Below are 19214 nucleotides of genomic sequence, written 5' to 3' on the forward strand. Positions count from 1 at the left end.
GACGCCTCCCGTGCGCGACGCACTGCTGCTGCTGCTGGACCCCAGTCTCGGGGCCAGCTTTGGCCACCCGCTGCAGCTCCTCCACCTGGACTTCGACGTCAGCTTGGGGGCCGGGACAGCATCTACCTGGGTGAGCGCCCGCAGGGCCGGCCCCCAAACAAACAAACAACAACAACAACAAAAAGGATGGCCCGAATGCCGCCCCTGCAAATGTGCCACCCCAAGCACCTGCTTGCTTTGCTGGTGCATAGAGCCGGCCCTGTTTTGAACATTAAATGGCACACTAAATAACCTTAGATCGATAAAAGTTAATAACACGAGTAACATAGGTCACAGAGGTAGAGATTGTACCTCCTGATTAGCCCTTCTAGGAACTAGCAGAATTACACTAACCCTCTCAATTAAATAAGGTCTTCATTTTTATCTTCCTTAAAGGAAGATAAAATCGCATATAGCATTCCAGAGGGTGCCTTTGATATACACTGGAATCAAATGAAAAGGCTTTTTTAGTGCAATATTATACAGCAGTTGAGATTTTAAGAACATACAAGAGACATAAAATGCAAAGTTATGATTCCAAAGTAACCATGACATAGCCTCCTTGGGCTCAATCCTGCTGAGCTCACATCACAAACAAGCAAAACATTTAAGCACATGCGTAATCCCATTTATTTCAAGGTGTCTACTCGTGTGCTTAAAGTTAAGCATGTGCTTAAGCATTTCACTGAATCAGGGACAGATCACCCACTCAGCACTTTGAAGAACTGAGACCCTTATGCATTATAGTGGGAGTGTCAGCCATATCTATAGTTAAGGTTGTAGAGCAGTTTCCTTTCTAACCCCATTTGCAGTCATTTAGAACCTCCTGAAATTTCCACACTTTATTAGTACATTTTCCACAATTCATCTGTGTCCAAAAGTGACTTCTTTTAAACATTTGAACACTGACAGCTCAGCCATTTTTGAGAGCGGGGGGGGGGGGGGGATGGGGGGGGAGGGAAGAGGAGGGAATAGTAAAAAATGTAATTTTGCCATAATAAAAGAAATAATTGCACTTCTTAAACTGCTCGACAACCTAAGCAGCTAAGACTAGAAAGACGAAATAGTCTTCAGTGATGGAAGTGCTTAGCAGTGCTCCAATTACAATTGATTTGGATTTAACTTCAGGTGCATTTTTCAAAAATGCCTAAGTGACTTAGGAGACTAAGTCATGATTGAGTGACTTAAGAATCTAAGGGACTTAAGGAAGAGCTCTGTGTAGCTCAAAAGTTTATTCCTTAAACCATCAGAAGGTGGTCCATATCTACCTTTGTCTCTCTTAAGAATCTAAGTCAATTTTGCTGTGGAGGGTGTATTATGTTTTACCCATCTGACCAGCTCCAAAGGTTCACAGGAGAGGGTCCCTTTCTTGCAGAATTTTCTGAAGTGCATGGTACATTGTGGTCCAGTGATGCCTAGCCAAATGGTTCTGGAGTTTTTGAAAACCCAACAGAAATTATCTCCTCGTTATGCTTTTCTTGCTTTCTTCTTTCTTTCTTTTTTATAATCCAGGAAATTCCATACCAAAAGCTGTATTGAAAGTGTTGAACAAGTTGCATGGCTAAGCAATCAGCAGCGAAGCTGCAGTTCAGGATGCATGTACAACCTTAACACTACCCTTTTGCAAATGCAAAGTCATTTGTAGTCATTTATATTACAAGTACATGTTAAAGAATGCTTACACATCGTACTACAGATTCAGTATCAGATCATACCTTAGAACAAGAAAGAATTCACCAGATCTTCTAATTTGTAGCTAAATTAACATAAGAACATAAGAGCATAAGAATGGCCATACTGGGTCAGACCAAAGGTTCATCTAGCCCAGTATCCTGTCTTCTGACAGTGGCCAATGTAAGGTGCCCCAGAGGGAATGAACAGAACAGGTACTCATCAAGTGATCCTCATTATCTCCAGACTGATTCTTGCCAGCATATTTATACCTGCCCCTGGAAATTTCCATTACATGCATCCGATGAAGTGGGCATTCACCCACGAAAGCTTATGCTCCAATACATCTGCTAGTCTTAAAGGTGCCACAGGACTCTGTGTTGCTTTTTACAGATCCAGACTAACACGGCTACCCCTCTGATACTTGATCCATTCCCTGTCGCTCATTCCCAGCTTCTGGCAAACAGAGGCTAGGGACATCATTCCTCCCATCCTGGCTAATAGCCACTGATGGACCTATCCTCCATGAATTTATCTAGTTCTTTTTTGAACCCTATTATAGTCTTGGCCTTCACGGCATCCTCTGGCAAAGAGTTCCACAGGTTGACTGTGCGTTGTGTGAAGAAATACTTCCTTCTGTTTGTTTTAAACCTGCTGCCGATTCATTTCATTTGGTGACCCCTAGTTCTTGTGTTTTGAGAAGGAATAAATAATACTTCCTTATTTACTTTCTCCACACTAGTTATGATTTTATAGACCTCTATCATATCCCCCCCTATTCGTCTCTTTTCCAAGCTGAAAAGTCCCAGTCTTATTAATCTCTCCTCATTTGGCAGCCGTTCCATACCCCTAATCATTTTTGTTGCCCTTTTCTGAACTTTTTCCAATTCTAATATATCTTTTTTGAGATGGGGCGACCACATCTGCATGCAGTATTCAAGATGTGGGCGTACCATGGATTTATATAGAGGCAATATGATATTTTCTGTCTTACTATCTATCCCTTTCTTAATGAAGCCAGATTTTTTGACTACCGCTGCACATTGAGTGGATGTTTTCAGAGAACTATCCACAATGACTCAAAGATCTTTCTTAAGTGATAACAGCTAATTTAGACTCAATCATTTTATATTGTGACAAAGTTCCTCCTCTATCTTGGTGGGTCCTGTGCTCATTGGTGGATTTTCTTGCCTCAGAGATTCACCATGTGGGTTGGGGAACAGCCCAGAGACCTTCCCCTCTGGAAGAACCCACAGTCCAGGTCAATTGGGAGGTTTGGGGGGAACCCGGGCCCACCCTCTACTCTGGGTTCCAGCCCAGAGCCCTGTGGACTGCAGCTCTCTATAGTGCCTCCTGTAACAGCTGCAACTCCCTGGGCCACTTCCCCATGGCCTCCTCCAAACACCTTCCTTATTCTCACCACAGGACCTTCCTCCTGGTGTCTGATAACGCTTGTGCTCCTCAGTCCTCCAGCAGCACACACTCTCAGCTCCTCACTCTCGCACCACAAACTAAAGTGAGCTCCTTTTAAAACCCAGGTGCCCTGATTAGCCTGCCTTAATTGATTCTAGAAGCTTCTTCTTAATTGGCTCCAGGTGTCCTAATTAGCCTGCCTGCCTTAACTGGTTCTAGCAGGTTCCTGGTTACTCTAGTGCAGCCCCTTCTCCGGTCACTCAGGGAACAGAAAACTACTCATCCAGTGACCAGTATATTTGCCCTCTACCAGACTCCTGTACCCCACTGGTCTGGGTCTGTCACAATATGTATAGTTGGCATTATGTTTTCCAATGTGCATTACTTTGCATTTATCAACATTGAATTTTATCTGCCATTTGGTTGCCTAGTCACCCAGTTTTGAGGGATCCTTTCGTAGCTCTTCGCAGTCTGCCTGGGACCTAATTATCTTGAGTAGTTTTGTATCATCTGCAAATTTTGCCACCTCCTTTTTCCAGATCATTTATGAATATGTTGAATAGGACTGGTCCCCGTACAGACCCTTGAGGGGGGACACCACTATTTGCCTCGCTCCATTCTGAAAACTGACTATTTATTCTTACCCTGTTTCCTATCTTTTAACCAGTTACCAATCTATGAGAGGACCTTCCCTCTTATCCCATGAAGCTTACTTTGCTTAAGAGCCTTTGGTGAGGAACCTTGTCAAAGGGTTTCTGAAAATCTAAGTACACTATATACACTGGATCCCCCTTGTCCACATGCTTGTTGACCCCCTCAAAGAATTCTAACAACAATACTTAATATGTCCATGGTGCTCAATGGGCCTGATCTAACGTCCTAGTGAAATCAATGGGAGTGTTGCCACTTACTTCAGTGATTTTTGAATTAGGCCCCAAATCGGCAGCAGAGCTGGGATTATATAACCCACTTCCACCTTAATTGAATTGATTCTTTAGCACTGACCCCCCACTTGGTAAGGCAACTCCTATCTTTTCATATGCTGTGTATTTATACCTCTCTACTGTATTTTCCACTCCATGCATCTGATGAAGTGGGTTTTAGCCCACGAAAGCTTATGCCCAAATACATTTGTTAGTCTCTAAGGTGCCACAAGGACTCCTCGTTGTTTTTACAGAATTTCTTGACTCCCATCCCTGTGCTCATTCCTTCTCTAGACACACTGGCTTAGGTACCAGTGCACAGGTACCTGCACTTATAGAATAGTATCAGAATCTACCTAAGTGTTCAATCTTATGGTTTAGCATACTATTAATATTTACTGATTATAATCCAGTCGTGCCCAGAGGCCCTATCAGGATCAAGGCCTGATTGTGCTAGGTACTGTACAAACACATAGGCAAACACAGTCTCTGACCCTACAAAAATCTCACACTTTTAGCCTCTGACCCTACAAAAATCTAGACATGTGCGTAACTCTAAGCACATGAGTAGTCTCAATGAGTTCAACTCATGTGCTTGCAGATTCAGTTTTTTTTTGGGGGGGGGGGTTAAGATAAGTGACATGTGAGGCTAACAAACAATAGAAGAGAAGGAGTGTGAAGGACAAGGGTATCAGGAATAAGATTGCATGGCTACACAATTAGCTAGTGCACAGTTTGATGGTTCCAAATAATTATTAAATTAAATTATATACATTCTATATATCAATTGAATATGAACAATCCCTGGTAGCTCTCTACCTAACCATTATCATTTGGCAACGTCCTGTAGGCTTCATGGTAAAAGTGGTTTTAAAGGAGACACTGAAGCAAGAAGGAATATTGGCTTTACAGTTCAATTCAGGGACGGTGTTCATGAACAAGAGATGGCATGGATATATGCATGGTATGGACAAGTGCACAAGGCAGCAGAGTTGTGGTTGCTTTGTGGAGTATAACTTGCATTTCCCATCTCTGATACACTTATATTCTCAGCCATAAAGAGGCATTTCGTTTTCCTTTTGATAACAGAGAGAGAGAGAGAGAGAGAGCGCAAGCAAGAGAGAGGTTCCAGTGTGTTTATTTTAATGTAGGATTATTAGAGCGTACTCAAGTTTGCTTGTAAAATTCATCTAATGTTTTTCCGTTCAACCTTTCGGATTATTCTAAGCATTGTGATAGGCTCAAACGTGATGGAACACCGGATCAAAAACATGTGTGTGACTGCTCCCAAACTAGCACAACTGATCAATAGTCCATGTACAGAGCATACTGGTCCATCCAACATCACTATCCGCATTCTGCTGGCACCCTCTCAATTTGTCTTCAGGGAACAACCAAAACAAAAATCCTAATGGCTATTAAGAGAAATATCAGCTGGATTTCAGGCATCAGCAACAATAAAATACTCCCCTCCTATAAAAAAACAACAGTCATTCCTATTATGCTTGATTAATTTGGGTGATGTTTAATAATTCTACTGGTTAATACTTGGTCACTTGGCCATAGATAAAATATATTTAGGGCAGGCAATCTACAGCCAAGTACAGGGTGGGAAACAAATCCAGTTTCTGTTATCAAGCTCTTTGTAATTCAGAAACTAACACCTAGAAATCTGGAATTACAACATAATGATTGGCAGCAATAATTTTATGATTATGCAGGAACTAAAGATTACACTGGTTGTGGTCTTCATCTTGCTATATTCTGTCCCAAGAACACAGTTAGGCTGATAGACCAATGATCATTCTGAAGCTCAATATCTTGTAAACCATAAGGATGGGAAACAAATGCCACACACCACTGGAGAACTTGGGTTCTCAATTTTCAAATGATGCACAGCATTCATCTCTACTGACAAGTCTTGAGGCATCAGACCTAAAAATCAGTATCATCATCCTCTCACTCCATGAGTCTTTCTAGAAGACTGATCCAAAGCCCATAGAAGTCAATAGGAGAGTCTTTCCAATGATTTCAGCGGGCTTTGGATCAGCGACCAAGATTGCAAGTAAAAAAACACTGCTTTATGAAAGCACCCAGCATTTCAGCTTCCAATTGTGTAAATCATTAATCTATGATTCCCGCAATACATGAGCTATCAGTTTATGTTGAAATCCAAGTGTGTGTGTGTTGTGGGAGAACGACACAGGGACAGGGGTCAAGGGATGGAAAGTGGAACAATGTGATTCTAAAGTGTAATCATGATTGGACAGGGTGAGAACAATACATATGATTTTAGGACCCATGAATTTTCCCAGCATGGCTGCTCAGAATGATTTTTTAATAGCTATTACAGTCACTGTGCAATAAAAAAACCAAACACACAATTTTGTTGTCTTGTATAAACATTAGAACTGCTAACTTCCTAACTTCTCTGACAGCTCGAGCACAATAACTTACAATTTTACCACTTGGTGAATCAACATGAATTAAGCCAGACAGATTTTAATAAGCTACAGTTACACGGTGCGTGTGTAGAAGCAGTAAACCTGAGAACACACACAGTAAGCATTTTCCAGCAATATAGTTCTACGATTAAAGCAAAGGTCTTTTTAGGGTTGCAACATATCCTAAGTTGTGAAATAGGGGCAATTTGTTAAAACGACAAATGAAAACAGCTTACCTAGGATCTCCTTTTGGGAGATCCTACCATTAAGAGAAAAGAGTATCTTTAAAAGAAAAAAAACACCTTCAAACCGAAAAAAGGGATATGAAAGAAGCTTTACATTGCATATGTATGCAAATAAGACAAGCACTATGACAGATTAAATAAAATCATAAGGTTGTTACTTACTGTGCTGTTTACTTAACTATGTGAATGATAAATTTAAATAAGTCCTGTATGAGGAATGCATGTAAATAATATATGGAGCTATACCTATCTCATAGAACTGGAAGGGACCTCGAAAGGTCATCAAGTCCAGCCCCCTGTTTTCACTAGCAGGACCAAGTACTGATTTTTGCCCCAGATCCCTAAGTGGCTCCCTCAAAGATTGAACTCACAACCCTGGGTTTAGCAGGCCAATGCTCAAACCACTGAGCTATCCCTCCCCCTGTTTGAGCTCTCTTTGGCTGGTTTGTATTTTAAAACATTTTAGTAATAAACCAACATATGATATACATATATAGAACCATATTGTATTTCCAGGAAACCATTATTTTAAAAAATGAAGACTTACACTGTTTTCTCATTCTTTTAAGCTGTTCCATAAAATGTATATATTTTTCATTTCTTTTCAAATCTGAGTCATCGTTTTTGCTTTCCAATGCAGTGAATTTTTCTTTTACTAAATCTTTTAGATCTGGTATATTTTCTGGTTTGTCTCGTTTTATCTGAAAAGAAAAATAAATGCAACTTTGTTACTCGCTATAACATATTCCCCCAACCTAAAGCAAAGAGAGTAGGTGCAATAATATGAATTTAACGAGATCTTCTCCAGTCTCCCATTAAACCAAAGACTATAACAATCTGGAACCATAACCCCATGGCAATTATTTATATATCCAATGGCCGCCATTAAAATCTAGACAATTAATGCACAGACATTTACCTGTGCTGTTGTACAGACAGTATTCCCTCTACTCAGAATAGAGAAAACTGCATATCTCATACTAAACAACTCTAAGTGTAAAGTTTTTAATGGCACCCAGGGTAATGTTGCGTGCATACACACCTTACTACTATTACTATCTAGCTCTTATATAGCATTTTACAAATGAGGTAAGTACCATTATCACCACTTTACAGATTGGGAATTTGAGAAACAGAGGTGAAGGGATTTCCCCAAAGTCTCTGAGTAAGCCAAAATCAGGAATATAACCAGGTCTCCTGAGCCCCAATCCAGTGTTCTATCCACTAGGCCAGACTTAAGATATGTGAAATTCACCAAAGAATAAGTCCCTGCCCCCAAAGAGCTGGTTGGAAAATTTCCCGAACAATGAAATTTCTACAAAAAATGGAGATGAAATTTCATGAAAATGTTTGTCTATGTTTTCCTAGCATTTTCCAACCAGCTCTGCTGAGGAGCTTGCAATCATGAATGGGCACAGTACCAAACAAAATAATACAAAAAACTAATATATAAGGAAACACAGCTTCTTATTTATTTGCATAGCACCAACAGTGAACAATGTGCTTTGCAGGCTGGCAAAGAGTCGTGATCCTTACCCTTCAGAGTATTTGCATGTGGGCATGATGGAAGAAGAGAATTTTGGAGGCTGCAAGTGAGGGCACTCACTGTATGAGGAGTGAGAGGCACACTGTCCCAACCATAGGAAAAGCATTTTGAGAATCCAAAAAAAGAGACTTAGATTTTTTTTCTTTCATTTTTTAACACTGTGCCATGTGATTATTGCCCCAGCCAATCGCAAACAGGGATAGACAGACCAAAAGGTTGCATATCTAAAAGTGGAAGGGAGAGACACAACATTTCACTTGAGCCAACCTTACTCTACCTCCCATGATAGAACAACTAGTCCAAAACAAACCCCATGCATGCATCAGGGCTGCAAAAGAGAAAACAGAGGCCTGTCAAGGAAGGTTACTGGGTGCATCAGCCAGGTCAAGCCATTACACCATATTTCCTACTGGTTCCAAGAGGTACAAAGCGGCTAGACACCCCTGGTGTAATTAGGGTTGCCAACTTTCTAATTGCACAAAATCGAACACCCTTGCCCCGCAACCTGCCCCATCCCTTCCCCAAGGCCCCGCCCCTTCTCCAAGGCCCTGTCACCCACTCACTCCAGCCCCCCTCCCTCCATCGCTTGCTATCCCCCACCCTCACTCACTTTCACTGGGCTGGGGCAGGGGGTTGGGATGCGGGAGAGGGTGAGGGTTCCAGCTGGGGGTGCGGGCTCCGGGGAGGGGCCAAAAATGAAGGGTTCAGGGTGTGGGCTGGGGGAGGGGATTGGGGTGCAGGCTCTGACCGGGCGGTGCTTATCTCAGGCGGCTCCCAGTCGGCGGCGCAGCAGGGCTAAGGTAGGCTTCTTGCCTGCCCTGGCTCCGTGCAGCTCCCGGAAGCGGCCGCCATGTCCGGCCCTTAGGTTGAGGCACAGCCAGGCGGCTCTGCGTGGTGTGCACTGCCTGTGCCCGGAGGCACGACCCTCGCATCTCCCATTGGCCACGGTTCCCGACCAATGGGAGATGTGGAGGCGGCACTTGGGGCGGGGGCAACACGCAGAGCTTCCCTAATCGCACCTGTGCCTAGGGGCCGCAGGGACATGCCGGTCGCTTCTGGGAGCTGCGCGGAGCCAGGACAGGCAGGGAGCCTGCCTTAGCCCCGCTGCGCTGCCGACCAGACTTTTAATGACCCGGTCAGCAGAGAGTCCCTTTTCGATCGGGTGTACCAGTCAAAAACCAGACACCTGGCAGCCCCCAGGTGTAATACTCAATTTCGAGAGCTGAAGAAGCCATGTCTGTGCAGCAGCAGGCTCTTGTGTGGAAGTGGGTTGTGTGAGAATACTCAAAAGGCTACACAGCCCCAGAGAAACTTGGTTGTCCATGAAGGCACTGAAATAGCAGGTCTGTCAAGGGCAAAGCCAGTTTGGCAGAGAGAGCGCAAGGAGGTGCAGGTTGCCTCTCATGACAATGGGCCAGGCAGAGAAATAGTAGAAAACCATGTAGTCTTAAAGCCAGAAAATACTTGCTGCAAGAAAAGCATGACAACAGTTGTACTTGGTGGCCAGCCACAATTACTACCAAGGGTATGTCTACACAGGGATAAAAAACCCACGTCTGGCCCAGGTAAGGTGACTCAGGTTTGTGAGGCTCAGGTTCCGGGGCTGAAAAACTGCTGTGCAGACATTCGGGCTCCGGCTGGGACCTGAGCTCTGGATCCCTGCAGGGGAGGAGGGTCTCAGAGCTCAGGCTCCAGCCCAAGCCCGAATGTCTACAGTACAACTTTTAGCCCCGCAGCCCTAGTCCCACAAACCCAAGACAGCTGACCCGGGCCAGACGCAGCCATGCCGCAGGCCTTTTATCCCTGTGTAACATACCCCAAGAGTAGGGTTACCATATTTAACAAATAAAAAAAGAGGACCTTCCACGGGGCCCTGGCCCCGCCCATTTCCCACCCCCAGCCCCGCCCCAACCCCGCCCTAACTCCGCCCCTCCCCCCCCACTCCCAGCCACACGAAAAGGGCTGCCCGAGCGCTACCGGCTTCACTGTTTGCCAGGCAGCCCCCAAACCCTGCGCCCCCGGCCGGCGCTTCCCCAGCGCAGCGGAGCCCGGGAGGGGAAGCGCCCAGCCGGCGGCGCAGGGTCCGGAGGCATGGGGGCTGCCCGAAAACCGTAGCGCTCGGCTCTTAAACAGAGCCGAAGAGTCAGGGGAGGAGCAGAGCCGCCGCGGCCGGAGGCTCTGCTCCTCCCCTGACTCTTCGGCTCTGTTTAAGAGCCGAGCTGCCCGAGCGCTACCGGCTTCGTGCAGCCCCCATGCCTCCAGACCCTGCGCCGCCGGAGCCCGGGAGGGGAAGTGCCCGGCCGGCGGCTGGGGTCCGGAGGCAAGGGGGCTGCCTGAAGCCCATAGCGCTCGGGCGGCTCGGCTCTTAAACAGAGCCGAAGAGTCAGGGGAGGAGCAGAGCAGCCGCGGGAGGGGAAGTGCCCGGCCGGCATTTTTCCCGGACATGTTCGGCTTTTTGGCAATTCCCCCCGGACGGGGGTTTGATTGCCGAAAAGCCGGACATGTCCAGGAAAAACCGGACATATGGTAACCCTACCCAAGAGAGCATAGTGACTGCACCCACAGGCAGGACACAGCCTGTGGGATATGAAGAAGGCTGGAAAAACCAACAGCAGACCAATGGTCAGCAGCTGGGCTCACAGATAGCTACAGAACAGCCAAGCAGTAGGTGACTGTGCTCCTAGCACCTGCTCTTTGAGGCAAAGGAGCCAACCAGAAATAGCCATCTCATGCCCAGGGCAAGCAGTGCTAATCGGCAGTATGCAAGTGCTGCATTAACGGACAAATTTAGGACTCAGCACAGCAAATCGCTCCAGGAGAGGCTCCATCACAAAAGAAAGCATCATTGTTCCACACTCAGTTGCAAACTCATGGCCTTCAGAAACAGTAAGCACAAGAAAACAGTTACCAAGTTGAAACACATGTAAAAACCAGCACAATAGGACACACTATTCAGACAGTGTATGCTTCACACATACGCCTCTCTACAGCAACTTCACCAGACTGCTATCACAGTCGTTGCTTGATATGTAACTAATGGATGTGTGCCTGCAACCCTGAGTCATATCCCCTAAGAGCAGTCAATCACTAGGACCCACACCCTAGCAATAACGATAGCACATTGACTAAATAACTTATGTAACAGCAGCTGCTTCTGCCGATACAGTCATGCAGACCACAAGCCATGCCCACATTTGTGATCCCAAAGTTGCTGGGGCTCACGTAAGGAGTAAGCTTCAGACAGCTATGTGCCACAGAGACAATGCCAGCCACTCTACACAAACACTTGTTCCTCTCTACAGAGCATCCCACAAGTGAACAGGAGCTCACCACGCACACTGATGCAGTTATGACAGAAAAAAAGAGTCAGAGGTAAGGCACCAAGGACCATGCTGTTCACTTTCTGATCTGCTTGTGACTCATGTGAGTCAACAGCACAGCTCTACGCTCAGGGCACCGTCAGCCTATTGTCCTTAAACAATACACCAGAACCATAAGTGAGATGTATGGCATGGTCAAATGCAGTCGTGATAGTATAACAGTACCTATCTCACCTCTCCCACCCACAACTTCCAGCACTGGAAGCACTTCAGACATGGCATTCAACAAAGGCATGACATTCATGTGAGCAAGAAAACCACAGAAACTAAGGGCCAGAACTTGCATCATTACATTACCAAGGACTGGTGTATGTTCTAAGAGATTGCATTTAGATGACCTCCAGCAACCATGGACCTTACAGCTGACAGAGGTAAATGACCACAGAATTAGCATGTATACAACACAGGAGCAGTAGAAGATCCCTAAAAGTGGGGGGGCCACAGGCGCTCAAACTGTGGCCCCGCCCCCTGCTGCCCTTTCTTCCTGAACCCTTGCCCTCACACCACCCCCCAACACCTCTTCCCCTGCTCACTCCTCTCCACCTCCCCCCCATCGTTAGCCCTTACAGCTGGTAAAAGGTGGGAGGCCATAGCCTCCTGGCCCCCCTGATACAACACCTTTATCATCTGTATCAACCAAAGGACAATAGCTCAGTTCCCTCACCTGGTGACATAGCAAAACCACACTCCGGTAAATCTGGCAAACCAGCAAGAACTAAGCAACTACTTTCTAAAGAGAATGTGAGCAATTCTAGAGATCTTCAAAAGCAACAATATAATTCCACTCACAAGAGCCATTTCATGAGTGAGATACATTAATTCGTGCTGTGGGCTGAAATCACCTTACTAGCAGGACATATATGGTTGGGAAACGACAGGTGCTCAGATAACACGCATAATATATAAACCTAGTGTCCGGGGCTTTGCCTGCAGCAGAACCCCTCTCCTGGCAACTTAATGAGCACAGCTGGCCCTGACAGAAGCTGTCTGATTGACCGCACCACCTGACTGGCTGAAGGCGTCAGCAGGCTGATACTTCAGCTCAGCAGCAGCAGCAATCCAGTGGTTGCTCAATGCATTTCTAGCCTGCTGCTGTGCCTGGTCCTATGCCTGCGTCTAGCTCCCAGCTTCTTCCTGATTTATAACTCCTGGCTCAGACCCTCGGATCCGCCTTCTGACTGTAACTCCAGTTAACCTTTTGGCTTAGGCTTTGGTTTCTGACACCCAGCTCTGGCCCGCTGCTACACCTTGTGGCTGTGACTCCGGTCACACCTTCAGCTTAGGCTTTGGAGTCTGACAATCCTGACTTTGCTCCTGGATTCCCCTCATGTGGATTCAGCTCTAACTGGTAGGATGGACTCTTGCTCCAATCACTAGGCCAGACTGCCTGTGATTCAGTGGCTGACACCTAGAGGGCCAGATTAGACAGACATCAAAAGGACATTCCTTTATGTGTAGATCAACAATCACTTAGTTCACACATCCGAAAGGTGAAATTCAAGTCCGGTTCATGTTCAAAAGGAGGGAGATCCCTCTCATCACTTGAGTATCAGTGGAACACAATGTTTTATTGATATACAGTAAAATCCCATTTATCCAAGCCTCTATTATACGGCTCCTCATATTAACTGAACCACCAGCCGCCCCAGGGCTGACAGCAGCTGGGGCTCGGGTGGTCAGCCCCAGGCAGCTGGTGGTTCAGTTAATACAGAGGGCTGGATAATGGAGGCTCGGATAAACCGGGTTCTACTGTATTGGTTTTTATTTTTTCATAAAAATGTAAAAACTAAAGATTCTCTGTAAAAACACGAATTCCGTGACAAACTGATTTATAGGCCCTGATAATAACAAAGTAAACAGGCTTCCTGTGCACAAGCAGTTTTTCTCTTGTGATGCTTATGCTGTCGGTGGAAAGCGGTGTAATACAGAGACACACAAAACTACAAATGCACATAAACCTTGACATCAGTCCCAATTCGCCTTGGTAGGACAGGACTGCAATACAACATATATTGTGTCAGCAGTACACCACAATAGGTACGTTCTGGCTCACGGTAGTACTCCTAACCCACTCCTTATTCATAGGGATGTACGGTGTCAAGAACTATCAACACAACAAAAAGAAGAATGGGGACTACATGAACACTGGGGATGGCAAAGTGACACCCATTCTGTGATGTATTTGCTTCTCAGTCTGTGCAGCATGTCAGATAAATGCCCCCAGACAAACCTAGAGCCACTGACACCTTGTAACTGTTGGTACAAGTTACTTCAGACAGGAACCATGCAAAGTATGCTAGGTGAATGACCTTGTAGTAGTGCTGTCAGCCAAGAAGAGCAAAAGGAGAGATTAATAAGACTGGGACTTTTCAGCTTAGAAAAGAGACGAATAAGGGGGGATATGATAGAGGTCTATAAAATCATGACTGGTGTGGAGAAAGTGAATAAGGAAGTGTTATTTACTCCTTCTCATAACACAAGAACTAGGGGTCACCAAATGAAATTAATAGGCAGCAGGTTTAAAACAAACAGAAGGAAGTATTTCTTCACACAACGCACAGTCAACCTGTGGAACTCTTTGCCAGAGGATGTTGTGAAGGCCAAGACTATAACAGCGTTCAAAAAAGTACTAGGTAAATTCATGGAGAATAGGTCCATCAATGGCTACTAGCCAAGATGGGCAGGGTTGGTGTCCCTAGCCTCTGTTTGCCAGAAGCTGGGAATGGGCGACATGGGATGGGATGTGATGATTGCATGTTCTGTTCATTCCCTCTGGAGCACTTGGCATTGGCCATTGTCAGAAGACAGGATACTGAGCTACATGGCCTTTGGTCTGATCCAGTATGGTCATTCTTATGTTCTTATGTAAGAGCATGCTAAGCAACACTTTGCATAGCCATTAGTCAATGCATTGAGAGATGCATTTGATTTTGAAATGGGGGGTGGAGGCAAGTACACCCTCCAAAACAACCTGGAAATTGACATATAATGATGGACTGGGAGCAGTCAGGACACTTGTGAGCAGAGGTGTCGGTTACAACAGCTTGTTTACAGCAGTACCAAAGGCAACAGTGATAGTCCCCAAAAGAGAAAAGCCACATTTGTATTTCCCATTGGCTTTGGGTTACAAGAAGAAGACGACACGAATCATACATTGGCCTGTGTGGCTGTTAATGATCTAGTCACTGTACCCTCATGCATGTTGTACCAGCATTGCTATTGGGTATGTATATTTAGAAACACAATGCAGTTTTATTATGACTGTTGCAACAAAATATTGTGATTACGCATGCTACCTAGGTACGCCTCACATGCCAGCAGACCCAGTCCCCCTTGGTGACAGACCATACCTCCTGACTCTATTGTTGGTAGATTAAATTGTGGTGTGGCAAAACAGCTGCTATGAATAATAATGGCCAGTGCTTGTTTACTGTGAGGTTTCCAAGATATGCCAATGCTGCATGTTACATGTCCGGTTTCTCTGGCTGCATTTTAACAAAGCAGCTTGGCCCAGTAGTGGGTCTTGCTATGGACCCTCTCCTTGCTCTTGTGAGTATCCCATGAAAGGCAGTTGAGCTCTGCCCCCAGAAACCAGCATATCCCACCGACCTAGTGCATATGCATTTATGTACCATGCCCGTGCCAGACATTGTATCAGGTAGTACTGTAAATGGACAGTTTTTATTTCCCTGAATAGCATAATCAAAGGACAAGGAAGTCAACTGATTAAGACCAAATCCTGGTGCCAGTAAAGTCAATGCAAGTTTGCCATTGACTTAAATCGAGCCAGCTTTAAGAACTGGCTGCACAGTGTATGGGACCAGGATCTAAAAGGGCACTAACTAGTGAAATCCCATGTGGACCAGTTTTTTGTACCTTGCCTTTTCCCTTCAAGCATCTCAAAGCACTTTACAAATATTAATGAATTTAGCCCCAAACTAACTTCACGCAACCACAATCAACCCTATTTTACAGAGAAGGAGACTGAAGCATGAAGCTCTGATCTAAGGCTCAAAGGGAGATTGGAAGAGCCAAGAATAAACAGGCCAGTCCTGTGCTTTAAGCTCAAAACCAACTTTCTGCTTTCTCCTTTAGGTTAACTGACGGAAAGGTAGCCATAAACAGTGAGCAGAGTAGGACATGGACCTATGGGACTTCTACATTGTAGAGAGAGACACACACACAGAAAGAATAGGCAGGTGTGACATGCTGAACCACTGCAAAGTGGAGAGCAATGTGGCATTTTTGTGGTAGGTAGAAATGCAGTTCTTTTATCACAAGCTATTTTATGCCTGTTTCAGAGAGTGAACAATCTGCAAATGTTAACTTTAATTTTCCCTCAATTACCCTAAAGGAGAAAGCAGATAATTAGTATTTGTTCCCATTAGTCTGGGGAGCTTTTTCCAATAAAAGTTGGATTTTTATTTTTTTAAAAGACACTGTTTAGAAGTTTAATAGAAATCATTGGTGCCTGGGATGTACAAAGCAGAGTGACAATCATTTTAATGACATTTATTAGTCCACGCCTGCTGATGGGCAGAACTTCTCCATTTTCCAGATCCTCTGTTACTTCATCCTCATTTTTTTCAATGACTACAGAGTGATACAAAGCTCAGAGATATGCAGATACCCAGGTATTCATATCCCTCTGGGGCAATGTGAAAAAGGAGCCTCCTGCTAAGTCTGAACTCAGAACTATCAGAGAAGATTCGTGCTATATTTACATTACAGCCAGCCACCACAGGTGGTTTGGGGAAAGTTGGAAGCAGTTCTAAGACTGACTCTATGACTAAACAGCATACTTAATGAATGCCCACCCACCGTCATGCAGAGCTACCAACTGGGCAGGACCTCTGACCTCAGTGGGTTTGGTATTGTTATGTGGCTCAACCAAGAGTTTCAAAAGTGCCAACTGACACTGGGTTCCTCAGTTTTTGGGGTGCCCAAACTGAGACACCTTAAAGGGGCCTGATTTTCAGAGGGGGGGTATTCAGCATTTTCTGCACTGCAGCCCTTTTAAAGTGTCTCAAGTTAAGCACCCAAAAACTGAGGCATCCAAAATCACTTTTTCACTTCTGAAAATCTTGGCCAAGAGACTGTTAGGCCAGAATAAATTAATAATGGTCAGAGTTGGGGCAGCCTTGCTAAGTCCTTCTACCAGGTCTAGGTGACTGTTCTTCTATTACTTAGCAATGCTACAGGGTCAAACAAGTTATAAAGTTTACAGCCCATTTTTTTTCCTACTACGTGCTCTAATGTCAGCCTTTAACTTGCTAAACGATATTTTACAAATGTGCACTCACTCTGCATGTGCATTTATTTTACCCCAGGGCAAAGTCAAACACTCCTGCTGCAAATTTTATTTATTTTTTTGATAAGCATTTTTTCACTGCGAGGAAAATAGCATGGGAGCTAAGTAAATTTGTTGGTTGAGTCACCCGTATACTTTCTGAATCATGTGAGAACCAACTCTAAGTGAGTCACCACTGTAACTGAATCAGGCTGCTAAGTTTCAGATCAACTTAAACAGTATTTTTCAATGGCTGGCTTTAAATCCTCAGTTATCATCATATCGTTTGTTGTTATACAAATAAAACACAGCTCTTGGAAACTTTCACAAGGGCAAGCTCAAAGAATATTGTCACTCTCCAACTGGATTTGCACTAGTTTGAACATTCTCTGTCACAGTCAAAACTGCCCCAGGGCCCACATCTGACTCAGGAGATTGAACACCTCTCTACATCACGGCTCCAGGGTTGGGACTCAGATTGAGCAACACCTTCCCCAATGATTGTGAAATGCCAAGAGAGGCACATTTATAGGAGATGACCCACACTTATGACACGCAACTTAATAAACTGGGCCTGCACAACAGAAAATTAATGTTCACATGTTAACAATATCCCAGCAGCCTTGATGGGGAGACAGCTTAGGGGAGAAAAGTCCAGATGTAGCATTTCAAAGGTCTGGTTCTTGATGGTTGCCACTAAACCCATAATTAAATGGTTCAGTATCTGCCCACATGGTTACTTTTCCCTACTCCACACACAATTGGAGATGTTTAACCTCAAAACTAAGCTAAGGACGCTAGGCCAAATCCAGAGTAACTCCACTGAAGTCAATAGAGTTACTCTGGATTCACACTGGTGTAAATACAAGCCAATTCTCGTCCATTGTCTTTCCTGCCTTTGTCTGATGTAAAAGGGGGACCATGTATGCTGATTTTGAGCAAGGCGGATTGTGCCCCTTCAGGTCGGGCCCATTTTTTGGGTGCAAATGCAAAAGTTATTTTTTGAACTATACTGGATTAAATTAGCTTTTTTCTTGGTGCTCTTATGTGATGGGAAGAGCACTCAGACAAAAAGCTTATGCTGTAGATCAGGGGTTGGCAACCTTTCAGAAGTGGTGTGCCGAGTCTTCATTTATTCACTCTAATTTAAGGTTTCGCGTGCCAGTAATGCATTTTAACATTTTTAGAAGGTCGCTTTCTATAAGTCTATAATATATAACTAAACTATTGTTGCACATAAAGTAAATAAGGTTTTTAAAATGTTTAAGAAGCTTCATTTAAAATTAAATTAAAATGCAGAGCCCCCCCGGACTGGTGGCCAGGACCCAGGCAGTGTGAGTGACACTGAAAATCACATGCCACCTTCAACACGCATGCCATAAGTTGCCGACCCCTGCTGTAGATTGTACTTCCCTACTGCACATATTTTAACATGCCAAGAGGTCTTTAGTTCACAGGGCATCTGGGCAAACTATGCCGTCTATTCCTGTGAACATCATTTTTCATCTTCCTTGTCTCTTTGGGCACTGTTTTGGGAAGGATGGAAGGCTGACAAGGAGGAAAGGAAGTGGGATCAAAGTTAAATACGTGTATTGGATATAGTTGCCACCAATGGGACAGTGCCTGATTACAAGAAACCGCAATAAACACAGGCATAACAGGTGGGGTTTTCTAAAGTGCAGAAACAAGGAAAGTAAATGAGAATCATGCACCTAACTCCCTTTGAAAACCCCACCCCTACCTGTTTACAAAAAGTGTCGGACTGGGTTTCTCTTCTGGCAGCATCCAAATGACTGTTTCTTCTGAGCTTGCTTAAGACTCTTGTATATATATACACAAGCCAAAACAAAAAATCCCACAAAACAGTGGTCTTAAATATTTAATTGTGCTTCATGACAGGTAGGTGGGGTTGGTGAATGAAATGCTCATTGATACTATTCCTCCTTTATATCCTCTGTACAAGGCCCCTAACAATCTACCCCAAACACATTTAATATCCAGCTTAATTTCAGCAGATTGTGGTATATCGTGTTTTGTTCAAAGTAGTTTTGTTTAAACATATGTAATAATGCCCTATCACAGCAAAAATAACTATTACGTATCAGAAATGCTGTTTGCTTTAACAGCATGCAAGAAATAGTAACACAAAAAAGCATCTCCTAGCAAGGTTGATTCAGCAAAGGCATCGGGCTGTTCAACCAGTTTACCAAGCTGCTGATTAATGTATTTTCAGAACCCTATGAATTAACACAGATATATTGGA

General features: G+C 44.4%; 1 protein-coding gene across 1 annotated transcript in view; it reads right to left on the minus strand.

Moving 5' to 3' along the window:
* The window catches only part of NSMCE2 (NSE2 (MMS21) homolog, SMC5-SMC6 complex SUMO ligase), a 167910-nt gene that overhangs the window by 86600 nt on the left and 62096 nt on the right, over positions 1-19214 (minus strand). The window contains exon 4 of the mRNA XM_065399222.1: positions 7283-7436. Coding sequence (XP_065255294.1) covers positions 7283-7436 — 154 coding nt within the window. The remainder of the gene's footprint in view (positions 1-7282; positions 7437-19214) is intronic.

Source organism: Emys orbicularis, chromosome 2, assembly GCF_028017835.1.
Source record: "Emys orbicularis isolate rEmyOrb1 chromosome 2, rEmyOrb1.hap1, whole genome shotgun sequence".
Classification (NCBI taxonomy): Eukaryota; Metazoa; Chordata; order Testudines; family Emydidae; genus Emys; species Emys orbicularis.